This window comes from Streptopelia decaocto, assembly GCF_964273445.1.
Source record: "Streptopelia decaocto genome assembly, chromosome: 5".
In the NCBI taxonomy this organism is placed as follows: domain Eukaryota; kingdom Metazoa; phylum Chordata; class Aves; order Columbiformes; family Columbidae; genus Streptopelia; species Streptopelia decaocto.
In genome coordinates, this window is record NC_138659.1 from 39,678,897 (window position 1) to 39,705,611 (window position 26,715).

The 26,715-nt window shown below is 40.9% G+C and overlaps 2 protein-coding genes across 15 annotated transcripts in view; both read right to left on the minus strand.

The window, feature by feature from the left end:
• The window catches only part of LOC309439931 (solute carrier family 22 member 15-like), a 29,873-nt gene extending 11,006 nt beyond the window's left edge, over positions 1-18,867 (minus strand). For 6 of the 14 annotated variants that reach the window (XR_014184088.1, XM_082053115.1, XM_082053113.1 and 3 more), the window contains exons 1-9: positions 18,129-18,867; positions 17,677-17,860; positions 14,404-14,550; positions 10,623-10,755; positions 9,833-9,997; positions 8,150-8,279; positions 6,159-6,380; positions 4,405-4,545; positions 770-855 (exon numbers count right to left, since the gene is read on the minus strand). Coding sequence is in view for 13 of the 14 variants with exons in the window: in XM_082053115.1 (XP_081909241.1) it covers positions 770-855; positions 4,405-4,545; positions 6,159-6,380; positions 8,150-8,279; positions 9,833-9,997; positions 10,623-10,755; positions 14,404-14,550; positions 17,677-17,823 (1,171 nt within the window). In the remaining variant the exon portion in view is untranslated. The other 8 variants (XM_082053122.1, XM_082053119.1, XM_082053118.1 and 5 more) reach the window with 7 other exon arrangements.
• Positions 18,868-18,997: 130 nt separating this feature from the next.
• The window catches only part of REEP3 (receptor accessory protein 3), a 40,398-nt gene continuing 32,680 nt past the window's right edge, over positions 18,998-26,715 (minus strand). The window contains exons 6-8 of the mRNA XM_082053126.1: positions 26,310-26,457; positions 23,740-23,891; positions 18,998-22,990 (exon numbers count right to left, since the gene is read on the minus strand). Coding sequence (XP_081909252.1) covers positions 22,934-22,990; positions 23,740-23,891; positions 26,310-26,457 — 357 coding nt within the window. The 3' untranslated portion in view covers positions 18,998-22,933. The remainder of the gene's footprint in view (positions 22,991-23,739; positions 23,892-26,309; positions 26,458-26,715) is intronic.

The following is a 26,715-nucleotide window of genomic DNA, read 5'->3' on the forward strand; positions in this document are numbered from 1 at the left end:
TATTTTGAGATGAGAAACATACTTGATGATACTCCACTGTTACCATGAGCTGTCCTCACAACGGCACAGGGCAGCAATACACAGCATGAGACTGAGAAAGGCAGAAACCTTCTTGCAATCCCTATGATTTCTGTATTACAGTTCTGACTTCCATTTCTAATTTTCAAGTACCACATAATTTTTCAAAGCTTTTTAGTGTGTTTGTTTGTTTGGGGATTTTGTTTGGTTGTTTTTTTTGTTTGGTTGGTTGTTGTTTTGGGGTTTTTTTGGCATTTTTTTTTAAATGATGAATTACACTTCTATAATTCAGGAAAATCTCAGTTCCCATTTCCATAAATATCACATGCCACCAAAACAAAAGTAAAACTAAGCTGGGCATCCCACACTCTCAAGATCCAAGGAAACCAACATTACGCTGCACTGCAGTCTGGCTAGTAAATCCAGTATTTTAAGTTAACCTGCTTAATAGTATATACATGGATGTAGTGTCATTATTTGAGACAGAACACGATAGCTTGGTCTGACCTTCCAAAAGCCAAGAGCTTGCAGTCAAACTTAGTCAATTAACAGGGGCAAATTCTGCCAGCAAGAAGTTAAAAGCAATATAGACAAGACCTTGGCTCCCTGCCCAGGAAAAGACAGAAAAAAGAGGTATAAATGAGTATGGCTTTAGGCCATGACGGACTCGATCACAAAATACTCCTTTAGTTGTTTTGTCAGCGTTCATCTGAATTAACAAACATCTACTGTAGCAGCAGGACATACTTACCAGCATTTGTTGGTAAAAACATAGTAAATATACAGGAAAATCCTGCAAATATCAGAAAACACGTCATAGTTTTACGTCTTCCAGACCTAGAAGGAAAAGAGCACCAAGATAAAGGATGGAAACCAAGTCCTTCAGTATTTTTTAAATTTGTCTGCAAAATACTATCTAAAGTACACAGGAGCATCAATGACAGTTCTAAATCTACTATACTTTGGTAAGCGCTTCAAATCTTGCATTATTTTCCTAGTTCTGCATACCAACGTCCTCCCATAAATGGTTTCCTATTTCTAGCCAAATTTTCACTTTTACAGTATTGACTTTGTAGCCTTGAGAAGAACCCATCTACTTCAGCAACAACAACTCACAGTTCTCTGCGCTGAGCAAGTCAATGGGTCCTGTCACCAAAAGCGTATTACAGAGCATACACACAAAGATCAAATTAATACAGGTCATGAAAATGTAATTTTAATGCTTCTTAATCTGTATTTCTCTTTTACAACTCTGAATAAATATACAGTTATGACATACCACAAACTATTTTGTATGCTCTTCCATCTAATGGTATACAACCAGAAGTAAGCAAAGGCTTTTTCTACTGCGTAGTATTTTATTTTAAAAGACAAAAGGATAGAAAATCACCAGCCCATTTTCACATCTGCCATATTTAAATATTTCATAATTATCTGCAAAGGACCACAAGTAACGATACTCAGTAACAATTTGTAGGCATGCAGGAATACTATACATGCTTGTTACTTCATCAACTCTCACAGCTATTTCTAACAACTACCCTATACTAGTAGAACTACAGCTTATCTATAACATACAATGCTTGTTTCTAAAATCTTCCAAATGTTTTTGCAACAACCACCACCAAGCTATAATTTAACCAGACTACTCACTAAACCAGAATGAAAACAGAGTAGCTGGCTTGTCACATTCTGTTTTGCTTTAAGTACCTAAAGCTACATATATCCTTACTTCAGGAAACAACTTGTCAAACAAATTGTAAATTTCAAATTACAATGCAGAAAAACCCAAAAAAAAACATATAGAAAAGGACTAGTGCGGCTTATGGTCAGGGATAATAAAAAGTCCTTCTTCAAATATGTTAACAACAAAAGGAGGGGCAAGGAAAATCTCCATTCTCTGTTGGACTCTGAGGGAAATATAGTTAACAAAGATGAGGAGAAAGCTGAGGTACTTAACACCTACTTTGCCTCAGTTTTTACCAGTAAGACAGGTGGCCCTCAGGACAACTCATGTCTGGAGGTGGTTGACAGAGATAGGAACCCAAATAGGCCCCTTGTATTCCAGGAGGAAATAGTTGGTGATTTACTGAGCCATCTGGATCCTCACAAGTCAATGGGACCAGATGGGATCCATCCTAGGGTGATGAGGGAGCTAGCAGAAGAACTTGCCAAGCCTCTCTCCATCATCTTCCAACAGTCCTGGCTCACTGGGGAGGTCCCATATGATTGGAAATTGGCCAATGTTACCCCAGTCCACAAAAAGGGCTGCAAAGCTGACCCTGGCAACTACAGGCCTGTCAGCCTGACCTCAGTGCCTGGCAGGGTTATGGAGCAGATCATCCTGAATGGAATCACACAGCACCTTCAGGATGGACAAGGGATCAGACCCAGCCAGCATGGGTTTAGGAGAGGCAGGTCCTGTCTGACCAACCTGATCTCCTTTTATGATCAGGTGACTCACCTGGTGGATGAGGGGAAAGCTGTGGATGTGGTCTATCTGGACTTCAGCAAGGCCTTTGACACTGTCTCCCATAATATACTCCTGCAAAAGCTGGTAGCCCATGGCTTGGACAAGTGTACTCTACGCTGGGTTAAGAACTGGCTGGAGGGCCGGGCCCAGAGAGTGCTGGTGAATGGGGCTGCATCTAGCTGGCGGCCAGTCACTAGTTGTGTTCCCCAGGGGTCGGTGTTGGGTCCAGTCCTATTTAACATCTTTATTGACGATTTAGATGAAGGGATTGAGACCATCATGAGCAAATTTGCTGATGACACCAAGTTGGGAGGGAGTGTCGACCTGCTGGAAGGCAGGAGGGCTCTGCAGAGGGATCTGGACAGACTGGAAAAATGGGCCAATTCCAGTGGGATGAAGTTGAACAAGGCCAAGTGCCGGGTGCTGCACTTTGGTCACAACAACCCCCTGCAGCGCTCCAGGCTGGGCGCAGAGTGGCTGGAGAGCAGTCAGACAGAAAGGGACCTGGGGGTACTAATTGACAGGAAGCTCAACATGAGCCATCAGTGTGCCCGGGTGGCCAAGAAGGCCAATGGTATCCTGTCCTGTATCAAAAATAGCGTGGTCAGCAAGACAAGGGAAGTGATCCTTCCCCTGTACTCTGCATTGGTGAGGCCACACCTGGAGTATTGTGTTCAGTTCTGGGCCCCTCAGTTCAGGAAAGACATTGAAGTGCTGGAGCGAGTCCAGAGAAGAGCAACAAGACTGGTGAAGGGACTTGAGCATAAGACCTATGGGGAGAGGCTGAGGGAGCTGGGCTTGTTTAGTCTGGAGAAGAGGAGGCTTAGAGGTGAGCTCAGCACTCTCTATAACTACCTGAAGGGAAGTTCTAGCCAGGTGGGGATTGGTCTCTTCTCCCAGGCAGTCAGCAATAGGAGAAGGGGGCATGGGCTTAAACTCTGCCAGGGGAAATTTAGGCTGGATATTAGAAAGAAATTCTTTACAGAGAGAGTGGTCAGGCATTGGAATGGCCTGCCCAGGGAGGTGGTGGACTCGCCGTCCCTGGAGGTTTTTAAACTGAGATTGGACATGGCACTTAGTGCCATGATCTAATAAACGGACTAGAGTTGGACCAAGGGTTGGACTCGATGATCTCTGAGGTCTTTTCCAACCCAGTTGATTCTGTGATTCTGTGAAATACATGCTCTTGACTTACGTTTTCTAGGCTTGGGGTGAAAATTCGTTAGTTATTTTGGTTTTTAGCTTGACCGAGCTGACAGCTTTTTGCTGCCCAAAAATCCAACCGGTGACATCCTCAGCTGCCTGGACACAGCGGGACTTTCACCACTGACCTCGGCGAGACCAAGGAACCACTACAAAGCCTCTCACACAGAAGGTGAGATCAAACCATGAGCAGCTCTGGGTTGCCAGACTGTTTGGAAATGAGAACCCACATAGGGGTGGCCACCAAACACACCAGAAAGAGAGCGAGCGTGGGACACCCATCACTTGTGCCTTAACGCAAACTGAACGGCTCTCACCTCAAAGTCCCCTTTCAAGAGTTTAAAGTAAAAATTAATGTTGTCAAAAAACGCATTCAAGTGAAGCAGGTAGGCAGTACAAAACTAAGTCATTCTGAATAATATATCTAAGAGACATATACAAGCTATAGTTACTTAAATAACTAAGCTACTCACATTTTTTCCCTAAAGACTAAACTTTAAAAAATAACATTAATCATTGAAATGCTCACGTCTTGAATAATTCAAACAATGAACAAAACTGAAAAATCAGAGTCCCATTTCTCTATTGACTGCAGAAACCCCGCAGCAGACTAAATCCCCAAAGAATCAGCTGTACTGAGAAGAATGTTAATATTTTTCTAGGCGAGCTACAAAGATACGCAGAAAACTAGAAAATAAGATTTTTCTTACCAGGATTTCTCAATAAAAAACATGCAGAGAGGAAATGCTGGAACTTCTACAAGACCAGAAAGAGCCACATTTAAATACAGATTTCCTCTTAATTCACCAGCATTTAAAGTTAGTCCATAGTATACAAAGCTGCAAACATACCTAAAAATAACCACGTAAGTTATATTACTAACATAACTAGTCTTTAGGGCTAAGAAAGTATTTAAAAGGCAAATTATGCCAAGTTATGGATGAGCTATGTTGAATTACATGCTAGGAGAACTCTTACAATTTATTTAATTAAACAAAGTAACTTACCAAAAGAAAGCAAATGGTCATATACCTGCCTAGTATAACTTTCAGGATTTTCTATTACCTTAGTGTTTTTTTCTAGATTATTTAGCAAATCTAATAAGCCTAACTGTATTAGATGATACTTAACGGTTGAAAAGCAAACCTATGAAAGAAAATGACACATACATCCACTGCTTAACAGTAAGTGTCTTCCCCAAACCCAGGGAAGGCTCCCCCAACAAACCTATCATCACTTTCCTTGGAAAGAACTAAGCCCTCACACTCCTGTCCCACAAAAAACACCGAACACTGGGTTGGAAAGGCCACCACATATTACAGCAAGACATTTTGCCTATGCCCTAGTTGTTACCTTGGTGTCCAAGCAGAGTCTGGGCCAAGCGAGGTAGGACAGTTTTGCCTGATCCAGGCAGAAGTTTGTCCTGTCTCGCGTCTAAGGGCTCCTGAGCAACAGCACAAGGAGCTTGGTGACCCCACTCCAACAGTTCTGCGCACATCTATCTTCAACAGAGTTTGAGAGAGGAAAAGTGCTGTGGCCTCTTCTTCCAAAAGGTAAGAATGCCTCATAGCATAACTTCTCATCACCATCATTATATTCATCTACCTGCAACTCAAGAGTCTAGGAAGCTTCTGAAAGGTCCTACTTAGCAAAGACGTTCCTGATGGTTGTCCCATGCCGTGCACATCTCTGCCTACCCCACACAAACTACTGATTTTTCTAATCTACATCCTGACAATCATCTCGAATGGCATTGAACTTTAAAGGGAAGACTTGACCTTGGCATTTTGGAAAAGAGCTGTTCCCCCAACAGATTTTAAGCTCAAGCCAATTTGTAACAGCTGCTGCTGCAACAACAAACCCAGCACCCTCCCCATCCCAGGGGTCCCTCTCTGCTGCCATTTATTGCTAATATATTATGTTACATCCTCCTACACTTCAAGGTGATTTTCTTTTCCAACTTGTACCACTTTTTAAGGCAGCACCTAACATAAACCTATGGAATCAGCATTTTATCTTGCCCACAGTCTTCCTCCACTGAACTTGCATAATGTGCTTTTGGGCTCTTAATGCTTATTCTTATTCCAGATCTGTCATTGCCTAATCCATGTAGACCTTTTCTCCCTAAGACTGATTCAAAAACACACTCTCTCAGTAATTTCTGCTTCAGCTTCTCATTTCAGTCAACGTAAATATTATGTTCTCACCAAATTATTTCTTATTAGGTTTATTACTTCTTGTTAGGTTTTGAAGCCGTTTCGAAGTAACACACTGAAAATAAAACGCAACAGCAATAATAACGAAACATCAACTTTACAACACATCATTTTAGATCATTATTCTCTGCCATTAACTGACAAATCTATTATTTGGTTTTTGAGGACAAGATTTTTAAAAGAAAAGGATGGAAATCTTAATTGTTTCCTCATGTCTGACTGATTCACAGCATCTTGTTATTACGTACCAGATGTACATCAATAGGATGGTTCGCCACCGAAGGACTGCGTGTTTTACTAAGTTCAGGATACCAGGTGCCGACTCATCCTTTCTCAAAGTTCCCACACTCGGTTTTAATTTTAGATTCAATCTCTCTTTTCCATTACCAAGTGCAATATATTGCAACACATCTTCGGCTTCTGCCGTCTTCCCTTGGGAATACAGCCAGCGCGGTGACTCCGGGAGCATGCTTACAGGAAAGAACACAAAATCAGTGATCACAAGCTCATTCTTAAGAACAAAGCACTGAAGTCAATCTTTCAGTTGTGCAAATTAACACCTAAAACCAAAAATGTACCAATACAAAATCCAGAGAACATTCTATTTGTACTGCTCTGCATATTAAATTCTACATACTCCAATAATAAATACAGTTAACCTGTTGGAGATGCTTAACAGAGCGTGCAGTCATGTGAGAGGAGTTTAATCTAAATCTTGGCTTCTGCTGAACTGCCTTCTTAGGAAATGCTCCACTAGCGCTGTCCAGGGAGCATCTCAAATCCCAGGCAGCTGAACAGCCAGGACAAAACTTGGTTTTCACAAAACTTACTTCAAGTTTGTCCATTATGGGAAGAGCTGCCAGCTGAGTTGAGACAAGAGCAAAAAAAACCTTTCTGGGGAATTACCTGTCAAGCTCCAGTACAAGCTCCTCACTACTGAATACGTTTTAAATCTCTTGTTCCCAAGTATAATCAGAATACCCTTGCTTAGGACAACTTCAGTTCATGATTCCTCTGGGGTTTTGGTTTTTTGTTTGGTTGGGTTTTGTTGTTTTGTTGGTTTTTTTTAGGTTGCAGAGTGTGCTGCTGCTTTTACACAAGCCATAAAACAAAGAATGGAATATCTTTTTGCTGAACCTTTACTTTCTCTGATACTCCTAACAGAGATACACATCCTATAACCAAAGTAAACTTTCATGACTTCAGAGGACCTCAGTATTTTTAGTATTTAGGGAAATTAACTCTATTTCCACCAGAAACAGAACACCATAAAGGAAAACACATTATGCAGAACTTCTTTCCTCAGGCCAGAGACTTTGTATTTCTTGACTACAGCAAGAGCGGGTTTTTGTGTATTCTTTAGCTGAACCTATTTCAAGAACTGAGCTATCTAAAAAATAACTGAAATTTTTTAAATGGAAATAAAAATCAGAAGTGTTTTCCCCACCGATGCTGTATGCTAGACACTGCCTGTATTACTGTGTAGACAACCTACTACACTAATTATTTCTTCTACAGCTCTAACTAGTAATCAGAATTGCACAAAGTGTATTACTTGATATGTTAAAAGAATATTTTGTAACACCCTGCAGCAGACAAGACTAATACTTTTAATTCCGTACATACCAACGCATTTCATAATCATTTTTATGAACATGTCTGTGTTGGAAGTCTAAACAGGAGCACCCAATAGTGCCAGGAATGGACACGCAAGACTTCAAAAGCAAGCAGATACATAGCGTACCATGCTAAAAAGGCACTCCCAAGTGCTCTCACTTATTTCCCTTTGCATGTGTCTCACGAAAGGCAACTCCACCGCCCCCCGGGAGCCCTTCCAAAGCTGCTCAAGCACTGAAGCCCGTCCTGGGCAGCAGGCGGTGTGCCGGCCCAGGCTCCGCTCGCAGCCTCTGGCAGGGCTCCCCTTCTCTCCCCTTCCCCAGGCAGCTCTGGAACCCAGACGCGTTCAGCAGCTGGCACACAGCTGCTCTTTGCAACGCTGGCCACCACAGCTGGAACGGCACACAGAAACACGGGCTTGTCTGCTGGGTAACCCTGACCCGCTTCATTTAAAGCTGTTTCTTCCTTCGCAATACGATTCTTTTCTTTTCTGGTTCACAAAACCATACAGAAAAATATCATCCCTGCTTGTACCACTTTCTTGAACGATGACAAGAAAAAAGTAACTGTTAAAAATCAATGTATATTTTTCTTAGCATTACAACGCATGTGAATCACTTACAAAGAAAGGAGGAGGAAGATGACTCCTGGAGTGTTCGATACCAAGGCAAGATAGCGCCATTCTCTTACACAGTAACCCAGTAAAGCATAAACAGCAATGCCAACTGCAAATGTCAAATTAGTTAACGAACCTGAAAAGAAAAGACCAAAAAAGTTACTACAGAAGCCACTGACAAAAGGTAAAAACATTTCTCAAGCAGAAGCTTGAAATTCCTAGCCCGTGATACACCTAAATAAAATAGCAATAAAATCTTTCAAGTATCTTTACAGCATTTGTGAATTAGCTGACTTAAGTATACTATGCAGTCCTAACAAAGAATAACTTTGTGTAACATTTGGAGGGTTTGGGGTTTTTTTTCCCCTTTCAAAAAGAAACGGTGTTACATAGAGAACAAGAAATGAACAGGAACTTACAGACTAAAGAGAAAACCTGAGGACAGGAAGGGAAAGTGTCAAGAGCAATTTTTTTAGATCAATTAAGGTAATCTTGAATAGAGGTCAGAGGCTGAAACAGAAATGAGAAGAAAGCTATAAAAACAAAAGGACTGAGTCCAGTAAAATAACAGCTGCAAGCCAGGGGTATATTACAACAGGCTTCTGATGAACAAGCATAAATAAAAATGTTAAAAATATGGGGTTAACTTGAATACTAGAAGCCTAACAACAAATCCTCTGCAGCCTAACACAGGAGATGTTGTACCAACCCAGAAACCCTCAGCTATCGCACACAAAGCCCAGCTCCCAGCCAACGCGTAGCAGAGCTGCTCAGACACAAACCCTCGCCTTCAGCCCGAGTGTTCAGTGCCTCTTTCCCAACAGCTGAGCAGAACTAGAACCAAGCACCTAGAGCGACAGGGAACGGCCATGCTCTCTGGTCCATCAGAAGGCTGGCCCTGCAGGGAGAAAGGCTGGAAGAGCAGGGATAACAACAGGGCAGGGGGAAGGATGGCGGGGGAGAGAGGGCGTGAGTCAAAAAAGTGAACTCAGGAAAAGAAAATCCATTACTTAAAAAAAAGTGGAAAGCCATAACTAAACCGTTATGGCTTATTCTGATACAGCCCCAGGAGTCCAGAGAAGAAATCAGAAAAATAGCAGAATGAGGTAGATGAGAGAGAGAAAGGTGCTGACAGCCAAAGCCAGCATTTGGACCAAGCTTTTCCCAATGTTGCGCCAGCCAAAAGGGTGTTACAGTCTGAGCCACTCCAGCTTTACAACAGATTGACGTGCAAGCGTTAACATGTATTTTAAGTCTTGGCAGAGGCATATGAAAAAGGACTTTGAAAATACTGGATGGTCAGAACATTCCACAGTAGAAAAAAAACACACCCAGGCATCAAGTCATTTTGTGGTGCAAGGAAATTTCGAAGAATACTTTAATCGGTATCTGCCCAAAATACCATAGAGGGTTGTCCAGAAGTTCAGCAGTGTACAAACTGAGAAGTTTTAGGAATCAATGTACACCTTTTAAAACCTCAGTTTTGCTATTTATCAAACAAACTCAATTCCTTCTTCCTTACTCAGGCACCTTTCCTGCAAAAATTAGAACTTCGATATATCAAACTTATTTGACTTATGCTATAAATTGACTTTACATGGTACAAAAATAAGAATTTAAAATGTAATGTATTGATAGTCAGAACAATATATTGCACAGTAATAATGATTAAATATTCCCAAATCCCACCTGTAAATGACCAAAATGATTTTCCTACATATTCTTGTGTCAGGACAAAAGACACAAGAGCCATTCCACCATTCACAATTCCAACAAAAAAACGTGAAACTGCAAATATGTCATAATTTGGAGCTAATGCTGTGACATACCCAAAAACGACATCAAAAAATAGACCTGTAGAGAGAGAATAGAATGTAGTTAGTACTTATGCTATGCTGCTTGAATGCAGCAGAAAGGCAGGGAGCACAGTTACAGACTGTAATAAGTAGTTTATAGTACTTTTGTCTCTAATCTCTCACATTTGGCTTTCTGAAGTCACCATATGAAAATTACAACCATCTTCAAGTCACACGCCTGAGGTGTGCAATGCCAAAGATGATGTTTCCTTGAGACACTGTTATAATTAAACAAAAGGAGCCTTTGGCTGCAAACGCAGCTAGAAAACAACACACCAGGATACGAGTTGCCCACCTGAAAGATGTTTGGGTGAATAACCACACCTCCTCTTCCCCAAAAGAGAATTATTTTTATTAGAGACAACGTGGTGATGCGATGTGTGGAACACTGCACTCATATAGTGACAGCCATAGCAAAACCAGGTTATTTTTCATCTCGCGCTGATACTGGAGTGACCACTAAGCTGCCCAGCACACTCACACTAACAAATTTTAGTGCTGCTCTACTCCACTTGCACAGATTGTTAACTCCACAACAGCCCGGCCCAAGGGCAGCCTCCAGGCAGGACAGACACATTGTTATCCACATTGAATGCTTAAGAAAAACCTTTTAACAACCTTACCTGAGATATACACTGGCTTCCTGCCCAATTTATCTGACAAAGGACCAAACGTGATATTACCAATAAGCAATCCAGCAAAAAACAGGGATGATGCAAGGCTCACTTTGTAGGCTTCTTGTTCAATGAGGTACCACTGTCAAAAAAACAATTTCCTTATTGTTATAAGCATTAACATCAAGTTGCTAGCTTCCTCAAAAATAATAAAAATCTATCAAAATCTTTCTCTTGCCATTTCCCACTTCTCACTTCACATCCAATTAAAGTTTTGTTCCAAGCTTGACAGGTAAGCCAACAACAGTCGTGTTTTTTCCTAACAGACTATCACATCTCTACTTTCTCCCCCCTCAAGAAATTTCATTATCATACATTATAAGCTTTCAAACTGATAACTATAATTAGTCACACTCCAATTCCCAAGTTTTGACAAGGCAACTTATCTTACGGTATTAAAACAAGGAAAGTCTGAATTGTTAACAGCTTAGCCATGGCAATATTGAACAAGATTAACTATCTCAATGACCAGGTAATAAAAATTATTCACTAACAAGAACAAAGCATGTTGACTATTGCAGTACATAGAAAGTTAACGCTGTGCAGCTGTGCTTGCTGGACCGTGAGTGATCCCTGGTGCCCCTCCTCCTCAGACACACGTTGAATTGTTGAACGGAAGCAGGAAGGCATTATGGAAAGATGTCCTTGTTTTATTAAAACTCTAAGACCTGCTCATTGACAGTTTAGTATCTTATTGTGCACATGGAATCATAAGCAAATAGAAGTTAGAAATAAGAGCTGTGTTTCTTTATCAAACGTACTTTCTGCCTCATTTAAAAGCTGAGGCAGCAGAATCAAAAATTGTCAGAAGAGAAGAAACTGAACTGGCAGCTGGTTGAAATCGGAATGAAACTTATGCTATTTCCTGAGAGGGCAAGACGCACAGGCAGCTTGTGCACAACCCTGCTGCCAACAAGGACAACCAGCACTCAAATGCAGTGCTGAGATTACAGACATTGCTGACACCAGGAACTTGGGAAATAACCACAAAAAGAAAATCTTAAGTGCTTTTGCAGGAAAAGAATTGAACTAATTCAATGCAAAGCTTTACCCAAAGAAATAATTAATAATTACTTGGGTATTTAAATTAATTCCCAGTGTATTTACTGGAAAATTTACTTTTGAAAAAGTGGATGAGCATCATGCCGACTTTTTAACTGACACGTGCAGTATGTCCTTTGGGGAAAAGAAGAAGGATCCTAATCCCATTTGCCTTTCTGTTTAAGAAGGAGAAGGTTGAAAAAGAAAAAAAGCCTAGGAGAAGAGGCCCATGCCCAAAATCCCACACGGCATACTGACACGTCTGCCTTGAATACGTACAGAACCCCAAAGAATATGAGGAATTTACTGAAGCTTTTAATTACAGCAATCTCAAGAAACATATGCTTTTCCTCAATCTGAACTAAAATAGTGGCAAAGTACTGAGAAGACACAGCTCCATCCGCCCTGTTACCCACCAGTTACCCGAGCTCTACCCAGCCAGTGGCCTGCAAGACACGGGTTTGCAGGAGCAGGACAAGATTTAACACGTTACCAGGACCCCTTCATTAGCCCCATGTAGCCAGCGTTCCAGCACCGAGTTTTGGGGGACTTTTGGATACTCTGGGAAGGTAAAACTCCAGTGCAGCAGCATTTGCAGCTGGTTTCTACTATAGCGTGCTAGGTAGTAGATCCTACCCTATCACATTGGAGAAAGACGCAGTCCCAAAACTTATAGTTCAGCTTTCTGAGGAGACTTCGACAATGAAATATGCCTGGGCACGAATCCTCAGGAAACTTCAAGTATAAAAATATTACAGCACGCGCTCTCCAAGTCACAGAGCATGGCTGGCAAAAGTTGTTCTTGTCCGTGCTAGCACTCCACACACAGCACATGGATTTCAAACTCACACTCCTCGTCTGCAGGGTGTTTCATGTTGGTTCCAGACACAAAACAACTTTACGCTCTTGGATATGGTTGTAAAAAAAGAAGCTTCTCAAAGGTAAAGAACAATTTCTACACCAAACGTAAGACATTCCTGAATTCACCTTCCTAAGCATCATCACCTGTTAAATAAAGCAGGGGACTGAGTTGATTGCAGACCAAGAATTCCAACAACTATATTTTTCCATTAACCAAGCCTGAGCTATTATTTACAAAGCCTTAGCTACACCAAAATTAATTACGACGACTAGTTCTTGAAGCAGAACCAAAGAGCTGCCCTGAAGTTTTGTTGAGTTCCAGAGCAGAACAGCACCCCTGCCAAACTGACCAGAACTGAAAATATGTACAGTTTAAGTTCCATCACCAAAATAAAGGAAATAAACTTGACAAAAGCAGCTTCCTCTCTCAGGACAGAACAAGAGAGTAGATTGCTGTTACTTGTGCTGCTTAGCGTGTCACTGGAAGATGCTCAGATTTTAACAAGTCTGATATAATAATCTGTGAAGAATATAACTCCTAAAAGAATGCGTCTATATACTTTATTTGCACAAAAGGAACTTGTTAAATATTTGTCAAAATTAGCTGTAGCTTGCCAACAAAAACATCACCGATTTTGTTATCGCCAAAGCAGACATCTCAGCTCTTTAAATCCACATGGCATTTTGATTTAGTTACCAGACCACTAGCGTACAGCAAAACGTTGGTCAGCATCTCAAGATTCCATGAAATCACTATTAACAATTAAAAAAAAAAAAACAAACCAACTTACAATAAAGTTACTGAGATGAATGAGAACACAAATTTGTTTTGATGAGTCTTGAGAACTGCTATGTATTTTGGAAATAGGGACACTGACTGCTGTGTTTAAAAAACACAGTACTTGTTAAAATATGCTGGTTTCTGATTAGAAATTAAGCACTATCCCATACAACTCAGCCTGCCAAAAGATTGAAACGGAAGGGTGATCTTCGAAAACAGGCTAATCAGAAAAATCTGTTCCTGACACAGGATATGATCCAATATTGCCTCATTCCCTCTTATGTCTAGTCACTCCATTTTTCCACTAGAAACGTTACACAGTCACATTTGGGATAATGGGAAGGAAGCACAAATTTGGCAGTGGCTACACTGAGCGCTCCCGTATTAGACGAGGTTACTGACAACCATGAGCAGAACTGCAGCCCCGGGACCGGCAGAAAGCAAACGCAGCCTTTTGCACGGCATCCACAGGGCGTGAGGAGGAGGGGTCACACTTCTGTCCCGCTCAAACTTCAAGCTGTTCCACCTCCTGCTCTCAGTGCACATTGAAATACCCAGACATGCGGTGCCTGAGTTTCATTTTCACACTAGTTTTAACCTCTTCTGTGAGAAACTAATGCAACTCACGGTAAAGCTTACATGGCACAGCAGATTGTGCAGACACAACAAATCGAACCCTTTGTGGTCGAAAATAGACACTAGGAGGAGTGCGTTCTAAATTCCGCACTTACAAACTGTAGTAAATTCTAATCCATTAGTAATGACTTTCTAAAACATCTGAAGGTAAAGAAAATTGGAAACAAAATAAAATTTAACCTAAGCTAATAAATGTTAGATTTACACTAGGAAAGCTAAACTAACCATATACTTTCAGATTTAAAAATAATAATAAAATAAAAAGCCAGATGGGTGGGTTCCAATAATTTTTCACAGTATATGCAAAACGTTACAGTAAGCCCTTCTCAGCTTTTACAAGCACCAAGTCCCACAGTAGTGGCATAAGTCCTGAGAAAAGAAGAAATGTTTGGGCACAACAGGAGTACTTGCCTCAGTTACTATCGATGTGAAGTTGTCTGCAAAATGGACATGCTTGGCAAGTTCAGCTCCGCTCCCTGGAATTCCTTCTTGGTCTATGTGATACTCAGGCACAGCTCCCACAAGAACAATAAGCATCGACTGACAAGCCACATATACCTTAAAATAAGACACAATCATTTACCATAAACAATTCCAAGGAGACCTGCTGGAATACTCTAAGCCAGGGGTGTCAAAACCCATTTTCACCGGGGGCCACATCAGCCTCATGGTCACCTTCGAAGGGCCGAATATCATTTTAGGACTGGATAAATTGGATAAATAAACACTGGCCTACAGTGAAAACGAGTATGATACCCCTGCTACAAGCTTTTAATTAAACTAACAATTAACAATCTCCCTTTACCCAGCATGACAAACCAAATGCAATCAGTGCACGGTGTTTCAATCTCCAGATGTGACCATGAGGGCAGCTGGGAGCAGCGAGCACCGCTCCAGAGGCACTGGGGCACTTCAGTGAAAGTGCCGCCTTGGCGCCCTCCTTCCCATTGAAAAGTCACTCTGTTTGTTCTTGCTGTTTCACAACCAGGCACAGGAAAGGAAGATATTAAGAACTTCATAGTTTCATAGCTGAGATCTAACACTTGGACTAAGATTATCATTATAATTTAAAAAGTTGCTTACTATACTCAAAGAATACAACCTGCAGTGACAAGTCACAAAAAAAAACTTTAAAGATTATATTTTTCAAGTGTTTGCTATTTATTTCCATTGCAGAGACTAAAACCTTAACCTGATCAGTAGGAAAACTAGAATGTGTAGAAATTAAAAAAAAAAATAAAACAAACCATAAAGAAACCTTTATAAGAATATTTATTCATTAATATGGGCTTAAAGTTGTTTTGACTTCCTGGGCTTTGCATGTGATTTTATTTTTTCCAGCTAAAAATAATGTTCTTTTTAAGCATATCTGCATATTAATGATTTTCATCACATTACCCTTGATGGAAAAGTTTTGAATCTAGAATAACTTCCTTCATTGGGCCACAAACCTTTTCATGGTGGATTTGGTCAGACCTTGTTTTAATGTGTCATTTTATGCTGTGCGTACTTTGGATGTTCTTGCGGAAACAAGCTATAGGCAAAAAACCTGCAACCAGCACAATCTCCCTCCCTCACAACCGTGTTTTAATTCAAAATGTAGAACTGCACTAACAGGAGGAAGTCTGCTATGAAGAAACTAAAGGAGTGACAGAGATATGTGTTTGCATGTGGGGGTGTGGACACTGTTTAAAGACAGCACCCTGCATATCATTTTTCACAAAGATACATTTAAAAAAAAAAAAACCCACACACAAAACAAAAAAAACCCAAACAATTAAAACCCAAACAAATTAAAAAACAAGAACACAAAGCAGGTGCTGTGGTTATACTCCACTTCCTTCCGCTCAGCAGAAGCTCAAAAGGCACTTTTCGAAAAGTGGAAGATGTGCACACAAATAAGGAAAACAGATCATAAACTTTGAAAAGTTAAGCATACGACTGCACTGAGGTCGGAAAGAGGTTTGAGAAGCAACCTGCAAAAGGTACAAAACCCACCAAATCCTTTTTGCAACGCCCGTGACGAGCGGGGTCTGAGCGCTGTCTGCCGGAGGAGCAGCAGGGGAGCGATGCTTTGCCGTCCTCCGCGAGCGTCGCTACCTGGAGCACACAGCCCAGGCGCAGGGACCAGGACCAGCGAGCAGAAGGCGCTCCGAGGCGGAGGCGCTGGGGGACACGATCCCCGGCCCCCACCGGCCTGGCAGCCCCGTCCCGCTGCCGGGCGGGTCAGGAAGCGGGGGCCGCACGGACACCCCGGGGAACAGTGCATGTGCGGGGCAGCCCCCCACCGGGAGCCCCCGGCGCTTCCCCGGGACGCGGAAAACAAACCCCAGCAGCCCCAAGCACGCTACCAGGAACCAGAAGACGCGGAAGCGGGAGAGCCGTGCGGAGCGGGGCGGCTCGCACGGGGGGCGCCGGGCGCACCCTGCTCGGCCGGCCCCGCTGCCTCTACCGCCGGCCCGGCCCGCAGCGCCTCCCGCCGCCGCCCCGGCTCACCTGCAGCAGCACCAGGAAGGCGGTGAGGCGCCGCTGCCCGCCGCCGAACTCGCCCGCCGCCCCGAAGGCCTCCTCCAGCCCCAGCGCCATGGCCCGCCCGCCGCGCCGAGCTGAGCTGGCGCCCCCGCCCCGCCCCGCCCGTCGGCCCCGAACCACCTGCGGCCCGGCCGGGGACTGGCGGCTCCGCAGGCCTGCGCTCGGCAGATTCCTAATTCAGCTGGAAAAAAGCGATCCAGGAGAAGCACTGCGAGCTGAGCACAGAGCACCCGCGGGCGGGGGCGGGAGCAGCCTCACCGCTACTCCAGGATGGAAAGGCTGCCCAGACACAGGTTGCTCGAGGTAGGATACAAGGGGATATGGCCGCATTTCTTCCGCAAAAAAGCACCCAAAGCAGAGCTGCAGGAGTCACCCCGGGGGACAGCAGAACAGCTCAGCAGTTGCTCCGGAGCTGTGTCAAATGGGAGCAGCTCTCCTCCTTCCATGACTGTGATTTTGAGAGACACAGGATTTTTCACCAGCATTTAATCTAGCCTAGATAATTGTAGGCTGCTACCAAAGTTTAATTTCACTCTGTGGTCTTCGCTCCAGGCTGCTGTCTCTGGCCAGATCTGGCAATTGGGCACCTACAGAACAAGTCAGCTCTGCTTGCTGAGTCAATAAACCAAATTAAACTACCATAAATGTGCTGTTCACTCTGTGGCTTTCATCCAGTTCACAGAGTGCCACCTAAAAGCTCCACATCCTATGGACAACGTCAGAAACTCGGGTGAAGTTAGCAATTCTAGTATTAGGAATGAAAACTATTATTAATTAGGCCCGGGGAAAAGGGTGCTGACAAAAACACAGTTAATGGACTTCTTTAATAATACACGTGGTTACGCTTGCATTTCTTCTAGCATTACATTTGAAGATGCAGCTTTATTATTACGCTAGCTTCATACAGGGGTTTTGTTTTGCTTTGGGTTTGTTTTTTTAAGTCCTTCTCCCCAGTTAGCCATACCAAGAAATTCTCTCCATTGAGGCGCTAAGTTAGGATGAGCTTGTGTTAGTATTCTTAGTCCAGGAAAACTAAAATCAGTGGCAAGATTGGATGGGACAGGACAGCTCACTGAGAAAGCAGTGAGTGCCACACAATGTAGTAGGGATGTTGTCCAGGAAGAGCTAAGGGAGGGTCAAAGTGCTGCTTACCTTGGATCTGGGGCAGCGCAGATAAAAGGGGCTTTCTAAATAATTTCGGAGCCTCCTCATCCATGTAGTCACCACACATGAGCAGGGAGCGGTGAAATCCTGGGTTTTATCTGAAGTCCTTAGAGTCTCTGCCCCAGCTGCTTTCATGCTTCCTGCCCGAATTCAGAGTGACCTGTTGCTGAACCTTGGCAAAGGCAGGCAGACATAAATAAGACAGGCTCCCATTTCCTGAATAGAGCTACAGAAAGGATTTAAATAATTTTGGAAGTCTACTAATTTTACAGACCTATTAGGTTTCCCCCTCATGTTCCATCATCTGTTTTCCCACATTAGTGTGGAAAATACACAACATCTAAGGTCTCTTAAAAAAAATAATAGAAAAGTGACCCCCAAAACTGTCACCACTGCTGCATCCACTTCGTCATGAACATGTTAACCTAGGACATACATACCAGTACTATTTTACAATCACCAGATAATGATTCCCTGAGCAGGTCTCACCAACATCATGTTAAACAGCAGGAAGACAGCTTTTAGTCCACATTCACAAATGCTCCTGCTACCTGCTAAGCATTAGGTGAACAAGGAAAAAGAAAAATCAGCATTGTTTTCTGACATCCACAGTTTCTTCAGCAGGTAGGGATTTGTACTGTATGAACCGTTCTGACATTAGGAATTGAACCACTGCAACGTCCCCAGTCTGTGCTTCTGGGATGTACTTTCATAATGCTCAGGAGATAGTAGCAATTAACAGCAGTTTAAGTCTTTCTCCTCAATTAACCATATCAATAAATTGTTTCCTTTGAGGCAATAAGTCAGGAAGCCTTGTGAAAAAGGTCCAGAAAATGTGGTTATTGAGATTTTTTTGCTTGGGTTTTACTAGGGGTGATACCAGCTTACCTGATGTGAGGTTTGAAAAAGAAAAGGCCCAAGTTTCCCTGTGCATCTCCTCTTGGTTACCAGAACAACTCTGTTTGACTAGGAAATAGAAAACAAAGTCTGTTTGTTGGCTCAACCACTGTCCAGGAAGCCATACTCTTTGGGGAGACTAAGCGTCTGATTTTGAGTTTACTCCAAACAGTCCATTGAATCAAAATAGGTAACACTACAGCATTTTCAACTTGCCTTTAGCACAGGGAGTTTCATTTAAGTCTCCATGGCAAAGCCTCAATGACAGTTCAGCCATACTTTGAACAGTTTTAAAAGCATCTTCAAAATTCAGATGGGTTGTTTCAATACTGGAATCATTATAATAACAATACAAATTACATAGTGACTGGTTTGTTAACCACAATTCAGGCAATAAAATAGCCACTGCATTCTGCTCAAAGCAGCATTTATTAAAGATAGTATCAAGATAAGTCAATACATAATGAAGCTTTCCCTCCTACAAATATGTAAACAAGTTGACAGCAAGTTATTATTACAATATAAAAATTAAAGCTTACATTGCATTTTTTTAAAGCTACTAACTTCAGTCTCAATGTAGACAGTCTCTGGTCTGTAGCATTTAAAAACATGAGTCCTTGAAAAATGTTAAAGTATTGCCTTTGCACATACACATTTTTGTAGAAAAATACTTTAAGATACCAACTTCCCATGAATGAAAGCAACACCAAAAATAAAATGCATTTTTTGTCATGAACGGCATGTTAAATGCATCTATAGCATTTACTCCACCATTCAGTTTAACCAAAATCATCTTCTGTTCATTTAAAAATTCATTACAGTTTGCAAAAAGTATTTTGTGTAATATTCAGTTAATCCACATAGCAAAGCAATTAGCATTAAGTAGCTAATATTGGCAATTACCTTGTAATCAGTCTGGCCTATGGTTATTTGCAACTGAGACCATCAATTTAATACTCATCTCAAATTTTGTACTTTAGCATGTACAGTAGGCTCTTGCTAAGAAATCTGAGTCAGTTCAGCTATATTTTAGAAAGGCTTGAAACCTTTATATGATTGAACAAGAAATATTATCTTTTAAGTACCTTAAACCTCTATTTAAGTTTAACTGAATTAGCAGTCCTATTGGTAGCAGTCAGTCAGTTCTCAGGAAATACTTTCTTCATAAGATTATATAATTTGATGTGAGCTACACCTAACCAAACCAAAAAGAATGTTAAGTGAAATTTTGATTTTTGTTTACCATTTTTCCAATAAGCGTACCGGCAAGAGCTAGACAGATCACTTTGGTAATTGCTAAGGCAAAAGAAGTTTGAAAATTCCCTATACACAAAGTTTAAAAGACTGTGTAATATTTCAAAGCCAAACTAAACTAAATTCAGCAAGCAGACAGAAATACGTAGCAGTGGGATGAAAGCTCATCATGCCATTGTACCCTGCTGAGCATCAGCTGACAATGAATAGCAAGGAATTAAAAAAAATAGTGAACCAGTTCCAAGATTAATTCCAAGAGCAAAATCGAACTGTCACGAAAATAATTTTACAGTAGGATATTAGATGGAAAACAACAGCTAGAAAAACACTGGAAGTTTTATCACTTAAGTTTTATCACTTTATCTGAGAGAACGCAAGTAAATTTATATGCAAACAGTAATGAATATGAATAATTCTGCCAGCTTTCCTAGTTCCATGCATAGTTCAGAAAAAGGAGAGTTTATTTAGCCTCTGTCACTACTTAATTAACAAATTAAATCTGCCAGAATGTATAGCCTCAAGTACATCACAACAAGTAGAGCAACTTACTGACCATGATGAGTGTGGTAGAGCCTCAACTACTCAAATGATCTCTAGCCCTGGCAATGTGAAAATAACACAGCCCCCAAAGCAGGGTCTACCGTGAACTTGTAACAGGAACTGTAACTCTGAAAGAAGAGCTTTATCCTGCTCCTCCTTGCAGGATTCTGATTTGTAGGAAGATGGCCATTTCATTGGCATGCTTGCTGATAAAACAAACATGATGAGTTAAAGCAAGATGTGGCAGCAAGTGCTCAAGGAGGATGCTCAACTGGAAAGTAAGAATTAGAGATTCCAACCAAGGCCCAGGTTAGTCTAATTTTCAAAGAGGGGCGAGATACAAAAGCCCCAGTTTCCTCTAATGTCTTATATACCTGAACACACAGCCAGCCTTTCCCTGTGCTCAGGGAAGCAGATGAGAAGCACAAACATTCCTGAGGCACAAGAGATGAGCCACCCCCAGGGAGGCAGCCTTTCTGATCACTGCCTCCCCTTCAAATAGCTCCATAAAAAAGCTGGATCACAAGGTACAGTTTTGGTTAGAGAATACGATTTTTGCACTATCCTCATTTGGAAGAGAGCAGCCTTCCGGTCTTCTGGTATGAAACTGCATATTTGAGTAAAGTAATACAAGCTTTGGCCTTTTAATCCCATACCGACTGTTGCAACTTCTTCCTAAAGCATTTAACTTCCTCAGAGATGCCAGAAGCACTGTGCCATCGGTATTGTTGTATTTGATCAAGGCTTTGCACTTGGCTTGCAAACACCTACAATAGTAAGTAACACAATGCCAATACAGATCAGCTGCATGTTTATCCACACAATTCAAACCCTGGCCCAAAGTCTCCAGAAGACAACTTCAAACCCAATATTTATCAACAGGCCATCAAGCAGGCCTACCAGCCATGACCCCGCTACTGCTGTAATAGAAAGAAAAAGAACTACAGCAGGCTCAAGCCTTAAGAATATGTTTAAAAGTGCTGCAGTAGACTTGAAGCTGGCTCTCATACCTGGGGGAAGGTCTAAGGACTGGAGTCCGAGATCCAAGGAGAAGAGGGATCACACGCCGCTTTCCTTCCAAAAGTAACAGCCTTTCTCCCCATGCCAAGTAATAAAATACTATCTACAAAAAGTAGATGTTTTCTCCCTGAACGCACAACAGAAATATGGACAGACGGAAAACTGAAGTCAGCCTAATTCTTAGAATTGTAGAAAACAGAACCAAAGGGGACTTCAAAAAGTCATTTTGACAAGTCCCTGTGTTGAATGGTATTCCAAAATTAATCTCTATGCAAAGAGTGATGCCGTGGACTCTACGTTATAAAATGGCTGACTAAACCAACTAGACTTTTAGAAAAAGCTATTTGTATGTAAATATTTTAGTATAGACCTTGAGTAATAAAAGAAACTCCTACACAGCCAATTTTAGAATCCACATCTGATATGAAATATACAAACATACATGTTCTTATATATATATATATATATATATTCATTCTTAAAGCAATGCAGAGCAAAACCAAACCAGGGCCTGAATAATCTATCATACATGCCTTCATCTCAGCATGACTTCTAATAGACAGCTGATGGGCTGATCAGATCCCTGAGGTCTATCACTGGAATTGCTGTAAGTTTTAGTTACCACCATTTAAACCAAAAACTGAATTAAATCATGTTACATCTCTGTAGGTGAAGGAGAAAGACCTAAACAAAGCAACAAAAACCAAACCAGCCACACAGACAAAAAACCCCCACGCAGCCTTGTAGTACATAGAAAGGCACCTGATAATATTAAGTGTTAGTAGCAGTTATCTACAGCATCCTAAGTGTTCTTAAGCAATCAAGATTAATTTAAAAAAGATCATTAAATACAAGAATTGCTGGAATTCAAAAGATAAGTCTAACCTAAGAAGTCACTAAAATGACGTGTGCAGCTGTAAATCAGTAAGAATGTGCAAAACTATACAGTTTTGCATAAAGTGCTAAATGTACCCCCAGTTTGCACCTATTAGTATTATATAAATTTGTTAAGCTTGGCAATATCTACATCATCTTTCCTTTTCCTTCCTCACCATCATCCACTGTCCTTTAAACTGTATATTTTTAAATTACACACAGGCCTTTTCAGGAATTGTAGTTGAGAAAAATATTTCAATTATACCTATTGTTCTGTGTAAACCTGGACACACTATAGGTTCAATTTTCACAAGCTCCAAGTACTTACAGCTTCTGTTAATTCAATTGGAGTTGTAATTATTTCGGTCTGTTTGGTACCTCTGGAAAAAGGCTGTTTCCTATTACTCATTTAATTCCTATTTAAGGAGTGCTGAAATTCCTACTGTAACTTGACAAAGATTTAAGTCTAAACAATAAGCAATTATAGAAAAGCAGAGTAATACTTTATCTGACCATTTAGGTTCATAAAACCAAGTCCTACCATATCTATTTGTATCTACTCATTATATGAATCATACACAGATCTTTAACACTTGACACACTCAATTCAAGTCATTATAATACAGCAGTTTGTCTTGCAGGCATTGCGCCAATACACTTAGAAGTACACAGCGGGCCTCTTCTTTACTCTGTATTTCAGTGATCCATACCGTATCTGATGAGGAAAAAAAAATATAACTTAAGAAGGAGCTGAGATCACTTCAGGCAGAAATAGTATTTACATTCCACTAATCCAATCTAGCACATCTTTAAACGTGCTTTGGACACTCCACAGATTCACTAAGAGAATCTATGACTGAATGAGATATAGTTTCAACAGAATTGGGCAAGAATAGTCTCAACTGGTTTCCCAGAATCATGCAACAACTTCTGTGAGATCCCATAGACATTTGTCCTTTTCTTTAAATTTTATGACACATGCAAGTATAAAACACTTTGAATTGTACATACAATCTTCTCTTTGTGAGTTACAAGTCAAAGCAAGCCATATGTCTATGGGAACTAAAAAATCCTGAATCTTCTTTAATCCATTAAACACCAGATGTTCAAATGTGCAAACCCAAGACACGCCAATACAGATGACAATACCACTATCTATACCCCTTAAGGTGAGCAGTTGGGCTTAGTGCTGTCAGAATTTGTATTACAAGCACAGATTCTATTTCATCTCTCCTCCTCCCTTTTTCGTCCGTGCATTTCATTCATGTACTTCCCTTAAAAACCCCACAGTACAAAAGCTCCAAGCTTTGACATTATCACATACTTCCTTCTCCATTTAGCATTCTACAATGCAATTATTGTTGAAAACCCATCTAAGATTAAGAAAAAAAAATTCTGCACTAATACAAAAGTCAAAGTACACTGTTAAAAACAAACTCAAAACTTAACTAAGATTATACTTGCCTCTTTACGGCCTTTAATACTTTTCACAGATTTCATGCTCTGAGTTCTTCGAAGGCCTCTCTGAGCAAATGCTTCATCCTCTGAATGTGTCCCCTCCATCTCTTCATCTGTTCTATCATCACCAGGATTTTTTTCCAGTGGATTTTTGTAACCTTTAAAAAACAGTTTTACAAAAATGTTTAATAAGAAGTAGCTGTAACTTTTAGATTTCCAAGAAGGCCATGAGTTTCATCTCTAACACACATCCTTTATTCTTTTAAACAGTCTGCCAGCTGTTTCAGAACAGCTAAACACCCCGTCTGCCAGGAGCTTGTCACCTCTAACTCTGCCCTTTGTAAGTAACAAGCCACTTTGTTCCATAGGTGTGTAATGCAGTGGCTCCCCAGTTGTCCAAAATTAAACCATCAGTCTGCTACCATTTTCTGCTTTACACTGAACTGCTGAGACCTCAGTGGTCATCCTGAGAAATACTTAGGGTTTTTGGCCACAATCCCCATGAGAAGGGGGTTAGACTAGGACCTTTAAAAGTCCCTCCCAACCCAAGTCATTCTATGATTCATAGGGTCTTTCTTCACACTTGCATATCTTTGAATATTTAATAGCAAAGTTCCTTTCAGATCGATACAATATCAAAACACTATCAAGGGCTGTTTACATCCCAGCAAAAACAAGGCCAAGATTATTACCAAAGCTACTCACGAGAGGGCGCAAAGAGCCTAAAAACGCATCCTGAAGAGATCCTTCGTGTCCAAAAGCCCTGAATCCCCACCACACTATCAGAAAGCCCCCAAATGTAATCCGGTTCTTCCCCCCCCAGCCAAGCTCTCCTTTTATATGGCCACTCCAGAACATACAAGCTCTAACACTCAGGGACACCTTTTAGCCTCCAAACGCAATTTTATTCATGATCAACGTACATTTCATCTTAAGCCAATATTTTATTTAGGCTTAATTAGATTATTTTACTTTGGTGACTTCATTTTCTCCCTCTGAAATTAGAATCACACTCACCTACTCCACAGCTCTTAAGGCAGACTTGCCTCTTCTGCCACTCTAGAGGCAACGTGTGTCTGCCTCCAATAGAGTTTCAGTTCATCTTTTTCAGTACAAAATACGTGAATCACATCTGTTACTCATACAGTTTCTGTTTGCAGTGACACCAATACTTCCTTGTGTATATTTGTAACACCTCTTCTGATGCATCAAAATCACGTTTGCCTTTTTCACAGCAACCATGCTGGCAGCTCAGTCATCCTATGATCAGTGTCCTTCGACAGCTAGGGCTTTTCAATTAATTTGCACAAGAACTCCCAAGTTCAGATCACAAAAAATAACATCTGCTAAGTGCAATGAGATATCACTGCGTAGTGTTCCTAACTCTGTATCTGTGTTTTGTTCCTTTTTAAAATCTCTAATGTTGAAGAAAAGTCAAAGAAAACAGGAGAGGTGTACACTAAATTTGGGTCCAGAAATAGAAACAAATAAGTTAAACTAGCTCTAAGAAAGCATTTTGACATTTGAGATTGAATCTCACTATCTGTGATTATTCACACAGTATAAACTGTAACAGACTTTTTTTTTTTTTAATGGAATTTTGAGCATTTTCAAGCTATTTCAGAGAGATAACTAATGCTCTCTTACTGAGAAATAGCCCCTGCACAACAGCTCCAGTGGCATCAGCCCTAATGCAACTGGTGATGATTTCATGGGCTCTCTCACAGCACCCCCTGTGTTTACACTGACCAGCACAGATTCTCCTGGGCAAAATGAGCAATTCAGCTTAGGGCCACTCAGGTGGACATTGATTCCTCACAAACACCATGGACTTCAATGCAATTCCTGGAATTTCTTGTACTCTCCAAGCACCACCCCTCAGAAGCAATGACAGGCTTAGGTGAAAAGAAAAGAAATAGACCAGAGCTATTTCTTTACCTTGTAGCTTCACCATTTAAAAAAGTGCAATTGACAACCTTCGACTGAAACCTTCCTTCAAGCATCATAGGTGCAAGAGCAAAGTGATGCTGATAATATATGTAATAATAAAATAATAAGACTAATAATAAAATCTCTGCAAAAACATATATTGGTCACTACACAATCTTTTTAGTGTTGATGTGCATGAGTCCATTATGACAACTTAATGCTTTCATTATTCCTATCACCACAAGCAATTATACATCTTGAACTATCATTACAGACCTACTGAATTAATTTGTTAATTTTCTCTTCCTATTTATTGAGCTTCCATAAATTTTCGTGTTTCATTTTTCATACATTTGTCACAGAAACACCACTTAACATATCTTTTTTACTTCCAATTAAGCTTTACTTTGGCAAGGAATTGTCATTGCTAATTGGCAAAGGTAGGAGTAATGAGTACAGTATGACCACACTATTAGTGGCTGCAAGAAGAAAATAATTCAGGGAGTATTTTTCAACTGTCATATTTTGTTCAAGTCAACTGTGTTCAAGTGCACTAGAATTCTTCCTCAATGGGGTAAATGTATTTCTGCTTTCCCACTTTTGTCTTTGGTGAATTGTTCTTTTAGCTATAAAAAATAGATACTTACCTGAAGATTCACCTGCAGAGGCTCTTGTTTTCTTTTTTGCTTCTGGTAAGGGCTGACAGGCTCTCTGTCCTACTGGCTCATCTCCTTGTATAGAAGTCAAATCATGCATACTGAAACTTCTCAGTTTCTCAGTTATCGCACCTTGACTCTGAAATACAACAACAATATCTTTAAAAACAAAGCAGGGATGTAACTTTGCTGTTCAAGTTGGGTTCAGATGTTTAAGGCCATGCTTCCTTGTTGCACTACAAAATTCACTGAACATTAGCATGCAGTAGATTCACATTTGCTTTAAGTGTTGCTTTTACCCAAGCTTAACTGTACATTGCCCCTAGATAAAGTTACAGGGAAGCTAATGATTTAATTACAAATGTCTCATTTCACTCCTTTAATCTGAGCAAATAAA